The sequence below is a fragment of the Actinia tenebrosa genome, unplaced genomic scaffold (assembly GCF_029948245.1).
Source record: "Actinia tenebrosa isolate PJP-AT-01 unplaced genomic scaffold, QUT_ActTen_1.0 PGA_scaffold13__45_contigs__length_12533684, whole genome shotgun sequence".
Lineage (NCBI taxonomy): Eukaryota > Metazoa > Cnidaria > Anthozoa > Actiniaria > Actiniidae > Actinia > Actinia tenebrosa.
Window position 1 is genome coordinate 6,106,412 of NW_028292573.1, and position 21,915 is coordinate 6,128,326.

At 35.2% G+C, this 21,915-nt stretch overlaps 3 protein-coding genes across 5 annotated transcripts; all 3 read left to right on the forward strand.

Moving 5' to 3' along the window:
• The first annotated feature begins 1,570 nt into the window (after nt 1-1,570).
• LOC116293142 (pancreatic secretory granule membrane major glycoprotein GP2) lies at nt 1,571-14,668 on the forward strand. Of its 2 annotated transcripts, none has more exons than XM_089028812.1 (5): nt 1,571-1,662; nt 10,865-11,195; nt 11,669-11,815; nt 12,071-12,193; nt 13,613-14,668. In XM_089028812.1, the coding sequence occupies exons 2-5, from the start codon at nt 10,889-10,891 to the stop codon at nt 13,975-13,977; spliced, it is 942 nt and encodes a 313-aa protein (XP_088884938.1). In that variant the 5' UTR covers nt 1,571-1,662; nt 10,865-10,888; the 3' UTR covers nt 13,978-14,668. The 2 variants fall into 2 exon arrangements, with proteins under 2 accessions (XP_088884938.1, XP_088884937.1); XM_089028811.1 differs by lacking the exon at nt 1,571-1,662 and adding an exon at nt 9,218-9,302.
• An 804-nt stretch (nt 14,669-15,472) lies between these two features.
• On the forward strand, nt 15,473-19,148 carry LOC116293141 (pancreatic secretory granule membrane major glycoprotein GP2). Of its 2 annotated transcripts, XM_031700534.2 has the most exons (4): nt 15,473-15,840; nt 17,156-17,447; nt 17,833-17,979; nt 18,047-19,148. In XM_031700534.2, exons 1-4 carry the CDS (start codon nt 15,835-15,837, stop codon nt 18,421-18,423), a joined length of 822 nt encoding a protein of 273 aa, XP_031556394.1. In that variant the 5' UTR covers nt 15,473-15,834; the 3' UTR covers nt 18,424-19,148. The 2 variants fall into 2 exon arrangements, with proteins under 2 accessions (XP_031556394.1, XP_031556395.1); XM_031700535.2 differs by lacking the exon at nt 17,833-17,979.
• A 609-nt stretch (nt 19,149-19,757) lies between these two features.
• On the forward strand, nt 19,758-21,113 carry LOC116293140 (histamine H2 receptor-like). The gene has a single exon (XM_031700533.2). The coding sequence runs from the start codon at nt 19,791-19,793 to the stop codon at nt 20,805-20,807; it is 1,017 nt and encodes a 338-aa protein (XP_031556393.1). The 5' UTR covers nt 19,758-19,790; the 3' UTR covers nt 20,808-21,113.
• The last annotated feature ends 802 nt before the right edge of the window (nt 21,114-21,915 follow it).

A 21,915-nucleotide genomic window follows, 5' to 3' on the forward strand; every position in this document is an offset into this window, starting at 1 on the left:
CGTCTTATTTATTTAGCGAATATAACATATTCTAAATTACTAGGTTATTATTCAATTTATTTTGTCTTCCACAATGGTATATATATATACAGCTATTTGCAGAAATTATGGCCGCTTTCAATATATATACAAGTATATCAAAAGCATATCAAAAATTATGGGAAATCACCCCTTATATTTTTTTCGAGTTGTCTATCACTAGGGCTTTCTGAAAAAAATATCAAGAAAGATATCCCGCCCTGTCTGATATACCTTCGATATACTTGTATTTATGTTTGAAACGGCCATAATTTTTGCAAATGGCTGTATATATATATATATATACACTCGATTGCAGAAACATTGTAGTATACATTTATGCATTTATACAAATACCTAATGAGATGCATATTGCAATTTTACTTTTTTAATCCTCAAAACCAATTGAATTATAATCATCTGTAGGATATAAAACACGAGAATAAAATATTTTGACGTTCATTGAATGAAACAAATAATAAATAAAGCGAGTTTTCTGTTTTGCATATCATTAAATATGCTGAATAAATTAGGTATTTGTATAAATGTATACTACAACATTTCTGCAATCAAGTGTATATATATATATATATTCAGTATATTTAATGATATGCAAAACAGAAAACTTGCTTTATTTATTATTTGTTTCATTCAATGAACGTCAAAATATTTTATTCTTGTGTTTTATATCCTACAGATTATAAATCAATTGGTTTTGAGGGTTAAAAAAGTAAAATTGCAATATGCATCTCATTAGGTATTTGTATAAATGTATAAATGTATACTATTACGTTTCTGCAATCGAGTGTATATATATATATATATGTCAGCACCAATGTCTCCTGTCTTCTCTTTCGCAAACTAGTGCGTCGCGATGCAAGGCTTGGACGTTAGTTAACTTTAGTCTAAATAAATTTACAGAATGTTTCGACATAAATATATATATATATCATTAAATAAGCGCAACGAACTTGTATCTTCATGCCGCCACAGAAACAAAGCATTATTACGCAACAGCTAAACTACATCCACTAATTAATTATGTATATTTTTTCTATATAAATGATAGTAACGAATATTCTTATCATTAAATCCCCTGAAGAGTGAAGCAATTCACGAAACAGGCTTGTCGGGAAAAATGTTGTCTTGACTTTTTTTTCTCAAACAAATATATATATATATATATATATATACACACACACTTGATTGCAGAAAGGTGGTAGTATACATTTATATATATATATATGTCTAATGAGATGCAAGATATCAAATGAGATGCAGAACGTAAAAAAGACCAAATAAGTTACTTTTTAAGTTTTGCATCTCATTTGATATCTTGCATCTCATTAGACATATATATATAAATGTATACTACAACCTTTTTGCAATCAAGTGTGTGTGTGTATATATAACCACGGAGACGTTAGCTAAAAATACGAGTATATACAGCTGCCAATAACCATTTAATTACGGTATTTTTAACCACTATTGTGAGAAGTCATTTAAATGAGATTCGAAAGAAAAACGTTTCATGCTGAATTAGTAAATAAGAACTGGCAGCGCGCCCCAAAAACGGGAGTAAAAAATTATAAAAAAATTGAAGAAAGGCGTGAGATATTGGAGAAGTTTCAGTCAAAATATTCGGTAAGTTTTTTCAAAATTTGATTGAATATTTGAGAATTACAGTCAGGATCTATAATATACTTAAAAAGATTCGACTTCCTCAATTTTCACTGACCATTTTTCTTCAAAAATGTTAAGTCAGGGACAAACATTTTGAATCCATATGTCGTGTCAAATTGTTTCGGGGTAAACTCAATTCTATCATAAGGAATAAAACTAAAACTCATCAATACCCCGCCGTCCGCATTATATAAATATATCTAAAAGTTATAATAAATGGACTGCTTCGACAACCTTTTTTTTGTCATGGATTTGATGGCTGGGATGCATAAGAACCGAGCGAATTGACGATATCGTAGTGTTCGTGATGGATGGTATTCCTGTATGATGGATTCCAGGTATCCAGCAGATTGTCCATTCAAGATCTTATAAGTAATTAGGAGAATCTTATAGTTAATCCTTGCCTCTACTGGTAGCAAATGCAAATTCTTAAGCATACGTGTTATATGGTCAGAACTACGCGATCCTGAAACGTAGGATCTAAATCGATTTTGGCGCTGAAACTTGACAGAGAAGCAACGACCAAAATCTCATCCCAAAAACAATTTCTCAGTTCTTTGATATCTTGTCGTATCGTTTTATAAGATCTTGTTTTAAAATTTATGATAAAAAGTGGTAAAAATCACGTCAATCTTGGGGAAAAAATCGTCAATTTTGGGAAAAGATTTTTCCGCGACGACGCGTTTATCAAAAAGCGTTTTCATACATCATTGCCGGCAACAATGAAAACTGTTCATATTAGCTACTCGCAAGTATATGTCATATTGATTAATGCTCCCTAACTGCCCAGTCGTGTTAGCCAAGAAATGATAAATAACAAGTATAAATTTTTTTCGAATAAATGGTAAATATTTTTGAAATCCAAGTGAAAAGATTTTGATATTATCCGCCAAAGCCATAGGTTGAGATCTATACAATGTCATGCAAAAACTCATTTTTTGTGTATAACATTCGTCGCAGAAAAGACACAAATGGCCTCTTGTGTATTTGTCTTTTGTGTAGTGAATGTTCTGGTTGAGTGATAGCAACTATTGGTCACCGAATAGCGCTATTTGTCAGTATCAACTTTGCTTTTATTTCATGGTTTTACTGCATGTGTTCTATAAATTCAATGATCTATTTAACAATCGTTATACTCTGCGCTTGTAGCTTGAGCTAACTGAGATTTTTCCTTGATGCTTCAGTTGCGGAGGGGGACAAATTGTCGAGCGTCTTGATAAAAGTCGAGAAATCTTCAGGGAGTAATATATTAGACTATTCCCTAAGGGCATTCTCTCATCACCATTCACTCAAATTAATCCCTGCGTATCGTTCTGCACCTGTCTTGCCTGTTCTTTCTTTTCCATGGAAAAGGATAGAAAACAAGTTATTTTATAAAGATTCATTTATCCTCTTTTATTCTTTCGTTTACTTTCCAGACTTAATTCATAGAAATGTTTCTTCCTGGGCTGCACTTAGCTTACAGGGTTCGAATCAGTTTTCCCGTCTATCACTTTTCGCAATAAAATAATACCAAAACGTCTTCCGTGTCCTTCCCGTTGCTATTTACAACTAAGATCTTGGTTGGAGATTTCCCGATAACGTCATTGAGATTTGCATAAATATAGACTAGAATAGAAACTACTAAAATATTTATACACAAAAATGATTAAAGCTCTATGATTATTGATTAAATCGGTCCATAGAACTTAATTGATCTCCTTGGAGACGAACCACTCAGGTGATGATTAAGAAAACAAACGAAGCGGTATCCTCAGTATAGTTATCAGTTACATAAGTTTGCTTTATTTGTTTACTATAATGTCAACGACCTTGAACACGATTTCTTTCTAATCAAAAGAAGGTAGGTTAAGAGAAATATTTTTACTAGATTGTGTCAAAAACTTTCACTTCTTGCCGAGACAATATTTGGTTCAGTTCGAAACGACTTCGCGTTGTTAGAAACTATTGCAGGAAATATGATTATCCATCTCATTTACTGAACCTTAGATTTTGCAGAAAATTTGTCTTAATTTCCATTCCAAATAAATAACGGAGCTCAATCAATTTGTTTCAATCAGTACCTTAAAGTACTCGTGTTTTTGTACGTATTGTACGTATTTTCCGGGTAATTATAGGTGCTAAAAGTCATTCCAACGATTGAAGTCTTGTGTAAGGCACAACGGCAATTTTTTTTTTTTTTTTTTTTTTTTTAGTTGTAGCATAGCGGAGAAACGGTTGTTTTCTTGATTTAGCGCGGTTCTCAAAAGTTTGTTCATTATGTCCAATTAGAAGAAAGTATTGATAGGCATTTAAAGCGAATAAACTCGTTATTTATCAGTCATTCAATATTTTTATCTAATTTTCTTTTGGGTCTTTGTGTTTTGCTAAAGCAGGGCTTTTGCGTAAACTAAGCTTTTGATAGAAATTCAATGTTTTTTTTTTTTTCGTCATGCCGCCAATTGAATTTTTGCAAATTCTGCCACAAGCCGGCTTTAATTCTTTTGGCATGAGCCCACTTACTGTAGCGATACTTTTTGACGTTTAAAAACGTCAAATACTGACATACGTTATATATGCGTGTCCATCTTTTTTTAGATAAAGGAAGAACTGTTTTCTTATTTTAGTGGTTTTCAAAAGTTTGTTCATTATGTCCAAGAAGGCATACTTACTGGCATATTAATCATTAATTTGTTATCGAGGTAGTGACTCGTCCATTTTTAACTTTTTGCATAGATACCTAATCTAAACTTTAGCTGGTATATTAAGATTTTTATTAGCTAAAATATTGTGATTTTAATACGAGATTATTAGAAAAATAAATATAAATTTAATCTTTCATAAACGGCAAAGATTGTAATTCAAATTTTTAAATTACGATTTCCTAGATTTAAGGTGGCTAACTACTTTGGTAAATAATAAGCAGAGAATTGAAAATTCAAACTTTTTCACCTGAAATTTAATGCTAATTTCAAAAATCCAAAGAAAAATGGGGTGCCCCGAGCTTGTTTTTGAAATAATCGCTCCGGAATGACATGCGTTTGTACAATTTTGGAAGAAAAATAGCGGAAATCAAGCTCTGTAGCAAAAAGATCATAAAACCGAAACTAAGGAAGAAACATAAGTAAGTTATCGCTAAAAATTGAGCACAAAACAAACAGAATATGATTTTTTACATTGTTCTGATAAACAGAATTGTCTTAAACTTTGTAAAATACTGAATTGGATATTCCATGTTATTCTGGAAAATAACTAAAAAATCTAGAGTTCCGTGCAAAATTTGAGGGTTTTGCCCTCTTGAAGCTCAAAACGTGTATGGTTCTTTAATAAAATCGTAAAGATTATTCAGCGGTTTTTTAAACCTCTGAAAAAATATCTGGATTTTTTTCCATCAATAAAGTTTATATGTGTTACTTCTAATTTAGATGTTCATTAAGAAAGGTTTTCATCAGAAATATTATTAATCTTTTCTGAACTATGAAAATGGTAAAAAACAATAAGAATTAATTTGGACTAATTTTAATTTGAACTGACGATAGTCGGATGTATATCTATTTTCTAATATTGGTTTTTATCTGATCCAACTATTCAAATTAGTATAGGAAATCTCACGATCTAGAGTACAATTCGGAATTTATAGGTACGAGCGATGTTTTCAAAATTGGACGAGCCTTTAGGGGAGTCAAATTTGAGAACTTTTAAAACATCACGAGTATCTATGAATTCCGAATTGTACAGAAGATTGTGCGGTTTTTTGTTTATGATACACTCAACAAAATCGAGCAACTTATTGGGACTCTACAGAGTACAATTTTGGATTTAATTGTAGTCCTCTTGTCCAATCAGAGTCGAGTAATTTTGTTGAGTGTATTATAATAAGAGTACGGTAACGCAGGAAAAAGCCTGTATCGAGTACACATATCCTGCGATATAGGTTATTTTACACAATAGCGGGTTTGACAACTAGTTCCAAAAATATTTGTTTTGAAGCCTATGTGGGAAAACTTCAGCTCAGTTGGATAATAAATAGTTTATTAGACATTTTAGGGTGGAATAAGAGTAGACATTGTTTTCTCGAAAAAATATACGAAAAAATCATCCACCTGTATCATTTCCACCTTAAAATGTCTAATAAGATCTATTTGACAAGTGGAGTGCAACCACTTGACTCTGAAACACTCCAGATATAAATAACAATGAAACACCCGCCATGATTTAACATTATCCCCACGAATGTCCCTTAACGTTGAACAAAATAGAATATTGTTTTCATCTGACGTAAAGTGAAATAATGCCGCAATTAGGAAGACTTGCTAGTATTAGTTCAGTTCAAGATTTCAATACCAATTCGCGTTGTCAAAAGTTAGAATTAAGTACCTAGAACTGGACAATGAAATCCGTTAATCACCGGCTCCATTGATTTGTTGCCAATTCTGAAATACCCATTTTACGTATGAATATTGGGCCGCGGGCAGATCCGGAGAAAATATCTGTTCGATTGAACATGTCATCAGAACGAACGATTTATAGATACCGGACCGGAAAAAAAAGCTGATCATTCTTAAATTTTATCTTATCATCACCTCAGTATTAGCCAGACTAATGTGTTCTTAATTATGATCCTCTAATGCCTTCAAAAGCAACATATTTATTTTCACTTTCTTCAATACATTCAGGCCTCGTCCACACGTATCCGCAAATTTTTGTGTCAGCAAATTTATTTTTGCGGATAAGGGTTGCGTCCACACGTGCCCGGAAATTTTTGTGTCCGTATCCGCAAATTTTACGAAAACGGATACGTGTGGACGGTGAAAACGATTCGAATACGCTGCGTGTGGACGCAAACATTTTCGTATCCGAAAAAATAATATGCGGACACAAAAATTTCCGGATACGTGTGGACGGGGCCTCAGCCATTCCACTCTTCTCGAGTATAGCTACTCTGGATTCGCTGGATATTTTAGAAGCGTCGTTTGGGTCTTCTCTTCTGTAGGCTTTACACTTTCGACCAAGCGATGACCACTTCTGGCAATTCAAAAAGCTTTTCAGGAAATTTTGCCTCGTTCTTACATTTGGTAATTGCTGTCGATCGTCAAGAATGGTTTGCAAAATTACCATCTATAAATTAGCATCGTTACATCTTCATGAAATCGTTTATCAAGAAGTGTTATGGGCTAATGGGGTTTTTGTGAATGGACTAATCTCCCTCATTTGTGTTTTTAAACCAAAATTAATTTCGAATTCCGGCCCCGTCCACACGTATCCGGATATTTTTGTATCCGCAAATTATTTTTTGCGGATACGAAAATGTTTGCGTCCACACGCAGCGTATTCGAATCGTTTTCACCGTCCACACGTATCCGCTTTCGTAAAATTTGCGGACACGTGTGGACGCAACTCGTATACGCAAAAAAAAATTTGCGGGTACAAAAATTTCCGGATACGTGTGGACGAGGCCTCAACCATCTATAAAGTTGCCCATTGTTTTTATAAAAGTAAAACAAGTAAAAATTTAATTTCAAATTTCCTCAGAGCATGAAGTTATGAGCACTAGATCAAAAGCATCCTACAATTTATTCGAGTTTTGAATAAACAAAAAGCCAACTATATTTTATTATTTTTCCTCGGTGATCATAGTCAGTACAAAATGATAGCAAGGCGTCCTCGGAATATCAGTCTACAAATGTTCCCTCAGCTTCGGGAGCTTTAAAACTCCACTAAACCTTCCTTGGTTTCGACGATAACAATTGTGGCTGTAGTGGGTTCGAGTAGAGTAGAGTTTATATTTATTTCTGACTTGATCGGTCGAGAGTCTTTCTACGGATTCTTAGCTTTTCCTCCCTCCGCAAAATCTGACACGTGAGTTAGCCATGCTCTGACTTTGATCAGCCAAGAGGTTGTTTCAGGGTTTCATCTGTGAGTTAGCCATGCCCTGACTTAGATCAGCCCAGAGGTTGTTTTAGGGTTCTATCTGTGAGTTAGCCGTGCCCTGACTTAGATCAACCCAGAGGTTGTTTTATGGTTTGATCTGTGAGTTAGCCGTGCCCTGACTTAGATCAACCCAGAGGTTGTTTCAGGGTTTGATCTGTGAGTTAGCCATGCCCTGACTTAGATCAGCCCAGAGGTTGTTTCAGGGTTCAATCTGTGAGTTAGTCGTGCCCTGACTTAGATCAGCCCAATGAGTTGTTTCAGGGTTTGATCTGTGCCCGCCGTGCCCTGAATTAGCCTGACAATTTGAACGTTTTCAAAGTTTCTATTTTGATTTTTACCTTTAATGTTTATATAAATTGGGTTCCTTTGGACAAGACCATTATCAGTGAAAAACCGTTGAATGTATTATAGCGATTAATCAGTCGGTTTTAGCAACTGACGAAGGAAAGAGGCGTCATGAGCTTTTAAGGTAATAAAGTTAATGTATACACCTAATTGCAGGAACGTTGTCATATAAAATCATTATCATTTTTTAACAAAACAAGAGTAATAATTCATATGGTTTTATATGACAACATTCTTGCAATTAGGTGTTATATAAAAAAATATGGCAATATAACTTTCACGTAATCGTGTTATCGATCAAAATCGCATTTTAAAGTCTTTAGCAACCATGGTTGAAATAAATAAAGTGTTTTATTTAGTGTAAAGAGGTAACAGAAAGGATTTTTATATTTCTAAGCTGTCAGGGCTAAAAAGCTACTGGTCACGTGACAGTTATATCTTTATATTTGTATATTTCGATTCGTTGGACACAAGCATGTTGTGGCAAGAGAACTTCATTGAACATTGAAAGAAACATTTTGCAGGAAAGGGACATTATAGATAGATATACGTTAATACATTTAGGCTATGAACCTTTCGATATTCCCCTTTATTTGCTTATTCTTTTAATTTGTTCCTGATCTATTATTGCTTCGACTTAGTATTTAAGTTCTTTCCTTTGTAAATATTCAATCAGTGTCTTAAAACGACGCAAGGACACAGATGTAAGTTGCTTTTTTCTTGATTTTTCATTCGCTTTTGAGTTTTTCAACTTAAATTCGGAATTTTATAGTTTTTCTACCGCTTTGATCATAGCTATCGTATATAGAATAATTATTAAATTGAAACGAAAGTGAGTCTACAACGTTTGTTTTGGTAAGGGTTTGAACTCCGAAAAAAATATAAAAATATAAAAATATAAAAATATAAAAATATAAAAATATATACATATATATTTATATATACATACTTATCATATAACGGACATCGACCAGGGTGATAATATCAAAGCTAACTGCAGTGACTTGTCAAATATAATTGGTTCCTAATTAATAATGTGTTTGTCGGTTTTTAAAGTTAACTGATTTTCTTCTCGGGCAACTAGGCAAGATTCTTACATTCAGTTTCATCTCGAGAGAGAAAACGAAGTTCAAAGAAAAAAATGCTTTTATATCTATATTTATTTATAAGGTACACCTAAAGTGATAACTAGTAGACATATGTATATATTCTGAGTAATGGTTGATGCGCTATCGTTTGTTCAATATAAATTTGACGTTGTTTTTAAAGCAGCTGGCGCGGTGAATAATCGCGCCGCAATAATCGGGCAACGATGAAGAGTAAATTATAAAAAAAGATCAATGAAGGTAAGAGGAAAATGAAATGAGAATGATAAGAAGTACAAAATACTCAACATTAGGATTTATAACAAAGATATATTTTTTCTTCTTCTATGTTATTTTTGTGCGTGTATTTAGCGAAATGTTTACACCACAAGAATAACATTAACTCAGTTTTCCAAACCTACGAATTTTGATAAATGAAAATATATACACCTACTTGCAAGAACGTTGACATACGAAAATAGAACATTAGTAATTTAGCGAGAAAGGAATACATTAAAAGACAAAAGAAAAAGTTCAGCTTAAGTGATCTTCATTTGTCTTTTAAAATAATTCCTATCCCACTAAATCACCAATGTTCTATTTTCGTATGTCAACGTTCTTGCAGGTAGGTGTATATAAAAACATATATATATATATATATATATAAATAAATAAAAAAAAAAACTAAAAAAAAAACTTGAATAGTGTATTGTTTCTGTTAACGACGAATCGAAACTTTTCAGATATCTTTCGAGTTTAAGTGTATATTCTATGATACGACGCAGTTTAATTACACCTGTTTGCTTTCTATATGGCTTCTGCAAGTTGTTCAACCTTATTTGATATACATCTTTTCGTTTTAGTAATGTTATTTTACTTTTCATTAGCGATACTTGCAATAATTTACGATTGTGGTCCTTAAAGAAAATTTTCTATTTGTTATTTTGTTGTTTGTTATCTTTAAAATGATAACGTTTAATTTTGCAATAAGGTTTATATAGCTATTTCAAAAATTGTCTAGGGGGCGAACGGCGATAAGTAATAAACGATACGCGATCAGTGATAGAAGATAGGTCATTCCAATATGTAAGAATTGCTGCAAGGGCTTGTATTTCTTATTCTTGTCAATAACACAGGTGTTGTTGTTAAGATATTTAGTGATCACGTAGTCGACTAAAACAATTATAAAACGACTGATTATTCGTGTTTAGATGTAACGCTCAACGTTTTTTGAAATAGCTGTTTATCAAGAAAAAAAATTATATCCTTAGGAAAGCCGCGCCATTAACTGCCTGTTATCATTTTGTATGCCGCAGAACCATAATCTGTCAATCAACATTAATAGTGAAACAGTTAGTCTATTTCATTTCAATTCCCGCTTTCTTTTATGCCAAGATACACATATATTTAATCAATATTTTTATATTTTTTATTTCTAAATTGAAAAGGCATTGAAAACGAATCTTCAAAGCCTAGCATATACAAAAGCAAAGCATATATGCAGCTGAAATGCAAGAGCAACTTTTTGTGCAAGGAATATGTAATATTAATGACTTACCTTCTGTTTCCGCTATGAGCAAGAGTCACGAGCCAAACTAATTGAATTTTGAAACTATTGTTATTTTTTCAATTTCAATAGTGAATGATCGATTCGAATAATGAAATCAAGAATCCAAAAACAAAGTCATTAATAGTTAATTGATTTACTTGAAATCGTGTTTTTTTTTGTAGCCGGAGATTAGGTTCTTAGGGCAAAATTAAATTCTATTTTCTGCATTAGCCTTACACTGCCCTTATTAATGCGCTTCATAATTCAATTGCAGATTTTTCGTTACGAATAGTTCACCATGAATTTTTGGACCAAATTGTTTGTTGTTTGGAAGTTGGTCATTCTTCAACTCTCTCGAAAACTTCAGGCTTCCAAATGTCAAACTTCAATCAGTGGAATCGCACTTATTGACTACACATTTATGGTCCTTTACGACAAGAATATCCATACCTGCTACGTGGAATGCAAGAGGTACAAAGCATGCCAGAGCATTAACTACTTCAGAGCTGGTGGCTTGTGTCATTTAAATAACAGATCCATAACAACAAAACCCGAGAGACGGGTGGTGATGGCAGACTCTGTCTATTTTGAACATCCAGAGCCGAGTAAGTATGAACTTGGGGACCACCATTTGAAGTAGTCATTTGAGTCATTCGACCAATTCAAATGAAGGAATGTAGTTTTCTCTTTTATTTTAATTAAGACCTTGTATCGTGTTGCTCTAAAACTACTTTTCCATTGAATTAAGTTTCAAGCTAAAATTTCCTTTCTTAAATATATTTTGTATCATTATCGCTATTTTTCCATTTGATAACAGGCCTTTGCTGAATTCGCTTAAATACCCATGCTTACTTGAAACGATTGTTCCAAGTCAAAACTGGACTCGATGAGAGCTGATTTGGGAAAGGTCTATTTGCCTCAAAAGTGACCTTTGTTATTTCCAATTGTGATATTTTTGGGAGTATGAATGGCTTCCTGCCTTCCGGTTTTCCTCCCTCCTTTCAAACGAACCCTTACTATTCAAATTGGTTAGTGCTGTACTCCTGGCTCATACATGGACTGTATTTTTTTTTTTTAGCAGCCATAGGTTCCCACAAGGAGTCTCCTGCTGAATCTTGCATGGAGATCAAGAGAGTCGGAAGCATTGTGAACAGCGGATTTTATTGGCTCAAACATCCTCTGACCAATATAATTTCTCAAATATACTGCAACATGCTAACTGGAGGTGAGTAATGAATGATGTGCAATAAAAATTAGTGTTTTATGTTTTTTGAGGAAACCAGAGAACCCGTATAAATCCCTCCAAGCACAGGAGAGAACCAACAAGCGTGATGGCGGGCCCGGGGAGCAAACCCATTACCACAGCGAAAGCAGACATGCTTCCTAAATTCATGGCAATCCACAATAAAAATTGCGCCTTTATCTTTACATTTCCTTCTAGACTTATATCAAATTATTTTAAATCAAATTTGCTTTTTAGAAGCTGATGGTTGTTTCTCATCGCCCTGTAAAAACCAAGGTACATGTACGAACAAGAAACATGGCGACTACAACTGCTCTTGTACCGTCGCATTCACAGGGGCTAAGTGTGAATTACCCAGAGGTGAGTTATGATGAGTTATATTGATTACTGGAAGAAATTGGTAATGCTGTAAGTCAACACCGTATGTTTCCCTCTCATACAATAACCATTAGTATATAACCATTTCTATATTACGGCATGTCGTACCGTGTACGTACTGTAAGTCAGTACCGCACTTTTTTCAAACATACGATAACCATTTTTATGAAAAGCCATTTCCATATTACGGCATGTCACACCGTCTACGTTCTGTAAGGGATTTTTCTTGTTAATTAATTGTAAATGTACTAATCTCACTATCTAAAGAACATGAACGAATTGAATCTCCCGCCATGAGCCACTGCAGCCGTTGAGCGTCTAGGTTTAAGTATTTATAAACACGTATCGCCGTTAAAAAAATATTTTGATTTAAAATGGTTAGAGTTTATACTATGATAACTCTTATTTTGGATGCTTCTTAGAGACATGAAGAGTTCGTTAGGGTCCAATGCTTTACTTGTACTAAGTAAAATGCATAGCAGTATTTGTATTTCCGATTTATTTAAAGCTGAGCTGAGCCGTCTATATATTTAAAACAGTAAACAAATGATGTTAGCGCCGATATTAGCTCGCCATATTTTAACTTATGCACTAAAACATTCTTTTAAAGTGCTCACCAGTAAACATGCTTAATTCTTTCTAAGAAGAACGTTTTATTCACAGCAATTCAAGTAATGATATAAGATAATATAAAAAGCAATATATACTTGTATTGGGAGCGAGAACGTTTTAGTTTGATGACAACGACAAGAACAGTTGATTGTTGTTTTCAAAGGAGTTTGCAAGACGAATTTGCACCCGTAAAACTGAAACGAGGCCGTATGATGACGAAACAACTGGCATCGAGCTCAAAGCAATTCAAAGTGATCACGTGGTACATAATCCATACATCTCATTAGTTGAGAGGGTGGTAACGCCCACTTTGGGCCTACCCTCTTAATTTTTAGTAAAAAGAAAATGACAGAAAATGGGCTCCCTGTTTTCATGACGTTTTTGCGGTTTTTTATAATAAAATATAGCGGGCTCATTAGAAAGATAAAGATGGCGGTTAGAATCGAAGAAAACTATTTAATAAAGGAGGTCAAACGACGGTTTAATTCATGTTTATTCATCGAAGACTAACATACAATCAATAAAACACGGATAAACAATCCATAAATAATAATAATAATAATAATAATGATAATAATAATGATAATAATAATGATGATGATGATGATGATGGTGATGATGATGATTATGGTGATGATGATGATGAGATGATGATGATGATGATGTCGGTGGTGGGGATGATGATAATTAAAAATGATTGAAAGCCGGTTTAATAATTACGGGATCAAAAAGGCTGACGCGTGATAAGGTTCATATGTTTATCTGAAGTCGTATTCTTTTTTTTCTAAGACCAAACATGTGCTGTTTACTCCATCCTCAATGAAACAGATCGAAGTATCAATCAACCGATCACAGACCTTAAATGCGACAACAATTTGGTTACCAAATGGTATCGCTTTACGGGCTCAGCAGGTAGCCGCTTGCCCACATCTATTCCCTCGATAAAAAGATGCAATACAGATGCAACAGGATGGTTGAATGGAGCCCATCCCTCGGTCCAGGAAGGTGTGGTTAGCAGAACTGTGTGCTTTCACTGGAACAGTAAATCCTGCAATTGGAGTGTGGTCATTCGAGTTAAGAACTGTGGGTCGTATTTTGTGTACGAGCTGAAAAAGCCTCCAGTTTGTCAGTTGCGATATTGTGTCACAGTTTAAACTGTTTTCATAGAACTTTAAAAAGTTGATAAAAACTTTCAGTGAAAATACGCAGGTGATTATAGAAAATCTCGCGCGCTGATTGGTCAAGAAACTCACACTCACACGCAAAAATCCAAAATGGCGGCCAGCCGCTTTGTTTCTGTTACCGGGAAAAAATTCCTTTTATTTTCTTTTTTTCCCTTTTTTTTTTTTGAAAGAATCACCTGTGTATTTATATTAAAACAATTATTTGGGCTCAGGCTGAGTGATTATTGGGGAATATTTACCTCGCCGCTCGAAGACTCGCGTCTCGGTAAATATTCCCCGATAATCACTTCGCCTTGGGCGAATAATTGTTAAATACAGAGGTCTGATTTTGACGACAGATTTTCCTTAATGTTCCTGAGATACTGTTTTCGTCCTCCTTGCGATACTTCCTCTTTCTCACTCTTTCTTTCTCTCTCCCTGGCACCCTTCTTCTCTCTCTCTCTTTCTGTCCTCTCTTTCTGCCCTCCTTGCCACCCTTCCTCTCTCTCCCTCAGCTCTCCCTGCATCACTTCAGTCCCTCCTTCCTTCTTTTTCTTCTCCTACCTTATTTGATTAATTGAATGCTACAATTTATCAGCTAAATTGCAAAAAACGTTATTCTTCTAAAAGAATACACATCACAATATGAAGTTGTACTACACTATTAAATAGGGAAAGAGCATGTTAATAACTTATTTAAAAAAACGACCAAAGATATAATGATAGAAATCAATTAGAAGCAAGCACTTGAAGCGAGTCCTCGAGTTAGGTTTAGCCAACATCATAAGGAAACCTCATAAGCCAATAGAACGTACTAATGCTAATTCGTGATGGAATTCTTTCCTAAATATGGTATTTAAAATTAGCACGGATAAAAAAAAAAAAAAAAAAAAAAAAAAAAAGATTACAACGACTGCACATACTAGGAGTTCCTAGCAAATAATTCTTAATCTTATTATACACAAAAAAATATCATCTACAATTAAAAATGGACAAAAGTCGATAGGATGTAGTAGTTTGTCGATAACATTTCAAGTTAACGAAAACATTTACAAAAACTTACAAAATATGGTAGATAGTCTAAAATTGCAGTCATGAAATACATAATCATTCAAAAGTAGAGCTTTTCAAAGCTAATCTAGTATATACTATGGATACAGCTGTTAAAGCTGTTCAAGCAAGTGTTGTCACTTTTTCTGGGAACATTTGCTTGACATGACAGCACACTTAAAAGCTTCATTATGACTGATGAGAATAATTTTATACAGCATCTTAGGATTTCTTATTTGTGTGTGAAATACCAAAAAAGGGTCTTGAGAAATAAAACAAATACCAAAAAAGGGTTTTGAGAAATAAAACAAATGAGACATAAATGAAAATTTTGTATATAACTTATTTATTTCTAATAATCATAATATATAATGTCTGGGATAATTATGATAAACAATGTGTCAATAGCGCTTGTTCACGTCATCAGATTGAGGAAACTAAAGGTGCTGTTTTATTAGCTTTGAGGAGTTTGATTCTTCAGATTCAATCCATGTTAGTCTCATCCCTTATCAACTTAATCCATATGTTTCCATATGCACAAGTGATCCAATATTCTAAAGATTTTGACTTCATAACTTGATATAACTGGGATTGCACTCAAAAATCTCTGAAGTGCGGTTTATGTTCTTTGGTCTGTCGACTCGTCGATCATAATGTTGAGAAAATCAGATACTTAAAGAGGATAGTACCTACCCTCTTTCATATTCATCTGTTAGCACCTTTAATGAAACTTTGATTTAAGCCCATCTACGGATAGCGATTCCAAACTTCGGAGCAGAAGCAAAGTGAACATCAAACATGATGGTGAGTAAATACTCTACTTGTTATGATCACAATGTTTGGCTGGGTCGAAAACCACATCAGTAGAACAGAAGAACAGTCTAAACTTGCTGTTATACTATATTTTTTATATAAAAACCTTTTCTGCGGCAAGCAACAAAAAGGACTCCTTTTCATAACCATTTTATATCTATGGCGTATTTGGTAAATAAAGATATTTAAAAATCCTTTTTTTTAAAGTGTTGAGTAGTTGTAGCCGCTAATTCGCACTCTAATGGAGACACTTTTTCACTCACACACACTACCACTACATTCAATATTCTATACACACATAATGCTCAACTCACATGCTGAGGAAGAACCCTCGTATCATGGGAGAGAACAACACATCAAACAAACTCAATATCCACATATGGTGTCCGAAGAGCTCGAATCTGTGACCTGAACCTGTTGAAAGACGACGCGTTAGCAGATGGTGTGCGACACCGGTTCGCAAAGCATGATGGGTTTAAACATAGAATATGCTCATTTGCTTCTGACCGTCGTAGTGTACAGAGCTCCAGCTGCTTCTTCCTTAACTGAAAATTCACGGTATTTTTGGTAATATTTTCAAAAGTTAAAGATCTTGCAAATAACCCGATAACTCATAACTGGCTTGGGCTGTTGCTATAACTACTTCCCACTTTCAAGCGAAGAAGCAAAATATATATTTTTTGTTTAGTTTTACTTCAAACTTCACTCATCAGTAGAAAGGCCTATCTTTTCCATATCCTTGCAACAAGCTCTTAATTTTTAGCTTCGAAGAAATAGAGAGGCTTTTTCTTCAGCAATAGGAATTTGGGAAAATGCTTCAAGCCTCATTTTTTTGCGCGACATTCGGGAAAAAAAAAATGAGGGAATCTGATTGGACGATGAATGTCACGTGCACCGTGTCGCACACAACCTGACGCGTTAGCAAGCGTACCCCACCCATGCAACCCAAAATATTTTAGTCTTGTATAGCAACTACTGTACATGAGGTCTTGTTCTTGTTTATATTGTCACAGTATTGTGTCTATTGCCTCATCTCCAGTTGTTTGTAGTGATATTATCCTCATTGGTAACCATGGTTACAGTGACATCACAAGATCAGTCTTGTATAGCAACTATATGAGGTCTTGTTCTTGTTTATATTGTCACAGTATTGTGTCTATTCCCTCATCTCCAGTTGTTTCTAGTGATATTATCCTCATTGGTAACCATGGTTACAGTGACATCACAAGATAAGTCTTGTATATTAACTACACGAGGTCTTCTTGTTCATCCTGTTCCAGTATTGTGTCTATTCTTTCATTTCCAGTTATTTCTAGTGATATTGTCATCATTGGTAACCATGGTTACAGTGACATCACAAGATCAGTCTTGTATATCATCTACACGAGGTCTCGTTCTCGCTCATCACGTCTACATGTCCTTCAAGACTAGCGACCCTCTAAAGTGTTATCACGAGTGTACGTCAGACATCAAATGCCAAAGCATCAACTACTACCGAAACACTCAAATATGTGAAATGAATAACAGAACCGCTGGGCTGAAACCGCAGTATATACGTGTTGACCAGTCAGCGGTATACCTGGACAACCCCTACAAAAGTAAGTGAATAACAATACTTAGGCGTGCTGTTCAGCCTAGTTGTGATTTTTAATTTTTACGTTGAGTTCTTTTTACGAAGATGTTTTATGTTTCTCCCTGATTCAAGATACTCTTTTCAAGGTTAATCGGAAAAAGAAAAGAAATCAAGCTTCCGTTATCTAAATAACTCCCCCTCCCCTCCAACACCTTGAAATGATTCGTTAACAGAATGCTATGTCAGAACGTGACTGTTTGTTGGAAACGGCCTATTTTCATAACTGTTCATGTTAGCGACATCAGTATGGTATACTTATTAGCTTTTAAATTTTGCGCAAAAAACTACTCTACACCGTATATAACCTAAAATAATTGGATTTCATTGTTTTTGTGATGTCGGGAATTAAGCTCCTATTGGTTCTTCAAGTGCCGTCCCTGCTGAATCGTGCGATGAGATCAGAGATATCTACGGTTCTGTTAACAACAGCCTCACCTACTGGATAGCTGAACATGGAAAGCCTATGGAGATGCTTTGCTCCATGTCAGGCCTGCTAGGTAAAAAAACCTGCACACCTAAGTGTAATTAGTGAGACAAAGTTCCTAACTTGATTTTTCCTTACAGACCCAGATCTCGCCTGTACATTTTATACAAACATCACAAATGCAACCAGAAATGTTAAATATGGAAATCCTCCAAAAACTGACAAATGCGACAAAACTATAGCCTTGGGCTGGTATCGTTTGTGTGGGGAAGCCGGCGTTCGTATGCCCTTCAAGTGCCCTCCAAAACAGCAGTGCAACACAGACGCACCTGGCTGGTTAAGTGACCCGCACCCGACCATTGAAGAAGGGACGATCTCAAGAAAGGTGTGTTTTCATTGGCACAATAACTGTTGTCACTGGTCCAGATACATTAATGTGCGCAACTGTGGCGGGTTTTACATTTATCAGTTTCGTCCGACTCCAAGCTGTTATCTACGCTATTGCGGTGAAGACTAAACGAGAGTAACTGTAATTAACTTCTAAATAGTTTAGGCTCGTAGCCTTACGAGGTAATTTTAGGGACAAAAGAAAAAAAATATTTTTGAGATTTATCACTCAATTCAAAATGGTCATAGAATGTTAGCTATTGATTCTTACTTCCTTCCACCCTTCCCCACCCACCCCACCATATATTATTAATATATAATATAACATATATTAAAATATTTAAAAATAATATAACTCTTTTTAAAAAACACGCATTTTGATGAAATATTACAAACTCTTTTAGATCAAAATAGACATTAAAATTAAAAAGAAGAAAAAAGAAGAAAAAAGAAAAAAAAAAAAAAATCGCAACTACCGAGAAAAATATCTTATATTGCTCATACATATAATGAAGCTTACTGTCAAAAAACGTAAAATAAAATAGCATTGACATGAAATAGTTTTGTTAAGAAATTCATCACAGTAGGAAATGTCAATAAAAGATCAACGGACTAACTTTGTAAACAGCTTATGAAAGCAAAGGGGAGTAGATGAAGGAAGATAGCTGTTTGAGCCAAGTAATGTTGACATATCGGTGATTTTTAATTTTCAAGATGTTGTCATATAGAATTAGCAGAAATTAATTGTCAAGAATATTACCATTGTTAAATATTATTACAATATGGGCTACAAGGCTTGTATATCTCTGCTATATATAAATACTAGTAATTAAAGGAAGTTTAGTTGTACAGAATATGGGGCAAAAATGGAAGTATCGTTATTAATATTTGGGAGGTAATACGATGGTTAAGCGACATTGCCAAGCTGTGACAACTGATGTTCCGACGCAGTTTTTCCATTTTCATTAAAACGGATGCGAAATGTCAAAATATTTTCCCCTGATGTACGCTTGACTAAGCCAGAAGCTAAAGCAGGTGAAGTGGAACCGCCAACACAAAACATGACCTTAGAAATTAATAAACAAACTAGACGAGAATGTACACTTAACACATATGTGGAAAAGCTGGGAGTTAAAGGATTAGCCACCAACTTCATTAGTTTGATTAGTCATAATATGCTGTCGATGAAGGCAATGTGTCATTTTTTTGAAGTACAAAAAATTCGTTCTTTCTTTATCAAATCTTATGAAATCTTTTCCAATACTTTTTATCTCACAAACCATCGTGATCATTGATACGGAGAGTTGTTTTAATTACTTCTGGGGGAACTATTTGGTTACCTATCTGACAAAACGTCTCAACTATCTTGTCTCAACTTATCTCGGATACCAAGCCCCTTGTGACGTCCATGAATCACGTCTAAAAAGAATATATAGACTAAGTTAAAGTGTTCTTTTCAAACGTTTGGTTATTGAGGTGTGTTGAAGATCTAGGAACATGGCAAGTGTTAAAAATAATAGTATATTTGATATTGAATCAGAAGGCATGAGGGAGTTACGAGATCGCACATTGCTAACGATAGTCCTAGAGACAGGCATTTTACTTCTGATTGACGGAGTTTCGCTGATTGGAAACCTAGTGATATGCTGTGCAATGTTCAAGAACCCTCGTCTACATACGGTTACCAATCTATACATTCTCTCTCTGGCCATTACTGATATAATGATGGCATTGATTGTAATGCCTGCATCATTTGGTACCCTAGTGACTTCAAGATGGGCGTTTGGACCAGTTGTATGTAACATCCAAGGATTGGTTATTCTATCCTTAGCGTTTGTGTCGTCGCTTACGATAGGGTTGATGTCTTTGAACCGGTATTTCAGGGTTGTGCGGCCGAACACGTATCGTTTACTGTTCACGGTCAAGAAGTCTGTATCCATGATACTCATTGCTTGGGGAGTAGTTTTCCTTTTTGTACTTCTCCCTGTGGTCTGCGGCCAGGCGTTTTTCGTGTTTCGTCCCAAGAGATCAAGTTGCTTCATGAAGATAACTATCCCGTTAGCAAACAAGGCAGTCACTGCAAGTCATCTGGTTCTGTTTGTCATCCTTCCGATGATAACCGTGTTCTTTTCTTATTCCAAAGTATTCATAGCAGTCAGACGTCACTCTGCTCTAGTTGTGCCTTCATTACAAACTGCCAACGAATCCGGGGCAACAGGAATAACAGTTGAAGAAATCAAAATCACCAAGGTACTATTTGCAATTGTACTTGGGTTCTTAATCTGCTGGTGTCCGGTTCTCATTATTGAGTTTTTTAACACCTCTTTGCCTGATCCTTCATCCCTCGATCGTTGGGTCTACCTTTTGTGTAACTACCTCTGGTATACAAGTGCGGCTATTAATCCTATTATTTATGGAGCAATGAATAGACCGTTCAGAACTGAAGCTGTAAGAGTTCTTTCAAAGGCAAGCAGAGCTAGAAAACAAAGCCTTGCAGATGAACATGAAGTATAACTAAAGGCAGGTTTTTCTGACAATGATCATGATTGCTGCAACTAAGTTCACTCGACATGTACAATTGAACATTGAAATGACTTTAGTATTCTCTGCTGGTGAGAGTCATCAGTAGCGAAACTAGGAATGAAAGTGAACCATACTGACGACACTAAAGTACTTTTAATCCAAGCTACAAATTAAAATAGTTTAATGAACCTCACAAACTAAGAGATCACATAATAGAAAATAGATAAATAAACACACAGACACAGACACAGACACAGACACAGACACAGACACAGACACAGACACAGACACAGACAAAGACACAGACACAGACAAAGACACAGACACAGACAAAGACACAGACACCAGACAACAGACACAGACACAGACACAGACACAGACACAGACACAGACACAGACACAGACACAGACACAGACACAGACACAGACACAGACACAGACACAGACACAGACACAGACACAGACACAGACACAGACACAGACACAGACACAGACACAGACACAGCACACAGACACAGACACAGACACAGACACAGACACAGACACAGACACAGACACAGACACAGACACAGACACAGACACAGACACAGACACAGACACAGACACAGACACAGACACAGACACAGACACAGACACAGACACAGACACAGACACAGACACAGAACACAGACACAGACACAGACACAGACAACAGACACAGACACAGACACAGACACAGACACAGACACAGACACAGACACAGACACAGACACAGACACAGACACAGACACAGACACAGACACAGACACAGACACAGACACAGACACAGACACAGACACAGACACAGACACAGACACAGACACAGACACAGACACAGACACAGACACAGACACAGACACAGACACAGACACACACAGACACACACACACACACACGCACACAGACACACACACGCACACAAGACGTTTTTTACTTTTTAAAGCCTAGAGTATATCACCCAGCAATGACGGTTCAGGAAATTGAAAAAAAAAATAAAATAAAATAAAAATAAAAAAATTCAGAATTCAATAAATCAGAATTTATTGCTTGGAAATAAAACTTCAAAGATACGCCGTTCAAA

What these genes read in the sequence shown, in the direction of transcription:
- LOC116293142 (XM_089028812.1), top strand. Translation starts at nt 10,889, where the DNA reads ATGAATTTTTGGACCAAATTGTTTGTTGTTTGGAAGTTGGTCATTCTT. An exon ending in TTTTGAACATCCAGAGCCGA is followed by an intron (nt 11,196 to 11,668) that starts GTAAGTATGAAC and finishes TTTTTTTTTTAG; the next exon opens with CAGCCATAGGTTCCCACAAG. An exon ending in CTGCAACATGCTAACTGGAG is followed by an intron (nt 11,816 to 12,070) that starts GTGAGTAATGAA and finishes TTTGCTTTTTAG; the next exon opens with AAGCTGATGGTTGTTTCTCA.
- LOC116293140 (XM_031700533.2), top strand. Translation starts at nt 19,791, where the DNA reads ATGGCAAGTGTTAAAAATAATAGTATATTTGATATTGAATCAGAAGGC.
- LOC116293141 (XM_031700534.2), top strand. An exon ending in CCTGGACAACCCCTACAAAA is followed by an intron (nt 17,448 to 17,832) that starts GTAAGTGAATAA and finishes TCGGGAATTAAG; the next exon opens with CTCCTATTGGTTCTTCAAGT. An exon ending in CTCCATGTCAGGCCTGCTAG is followed by an intron (nt 17,980 to 18,046) that starts GTAAAAAAACCT and finishes TTTTCCTTACAG; the next exon opens with ACCCAGATCTCGCCTGTACA.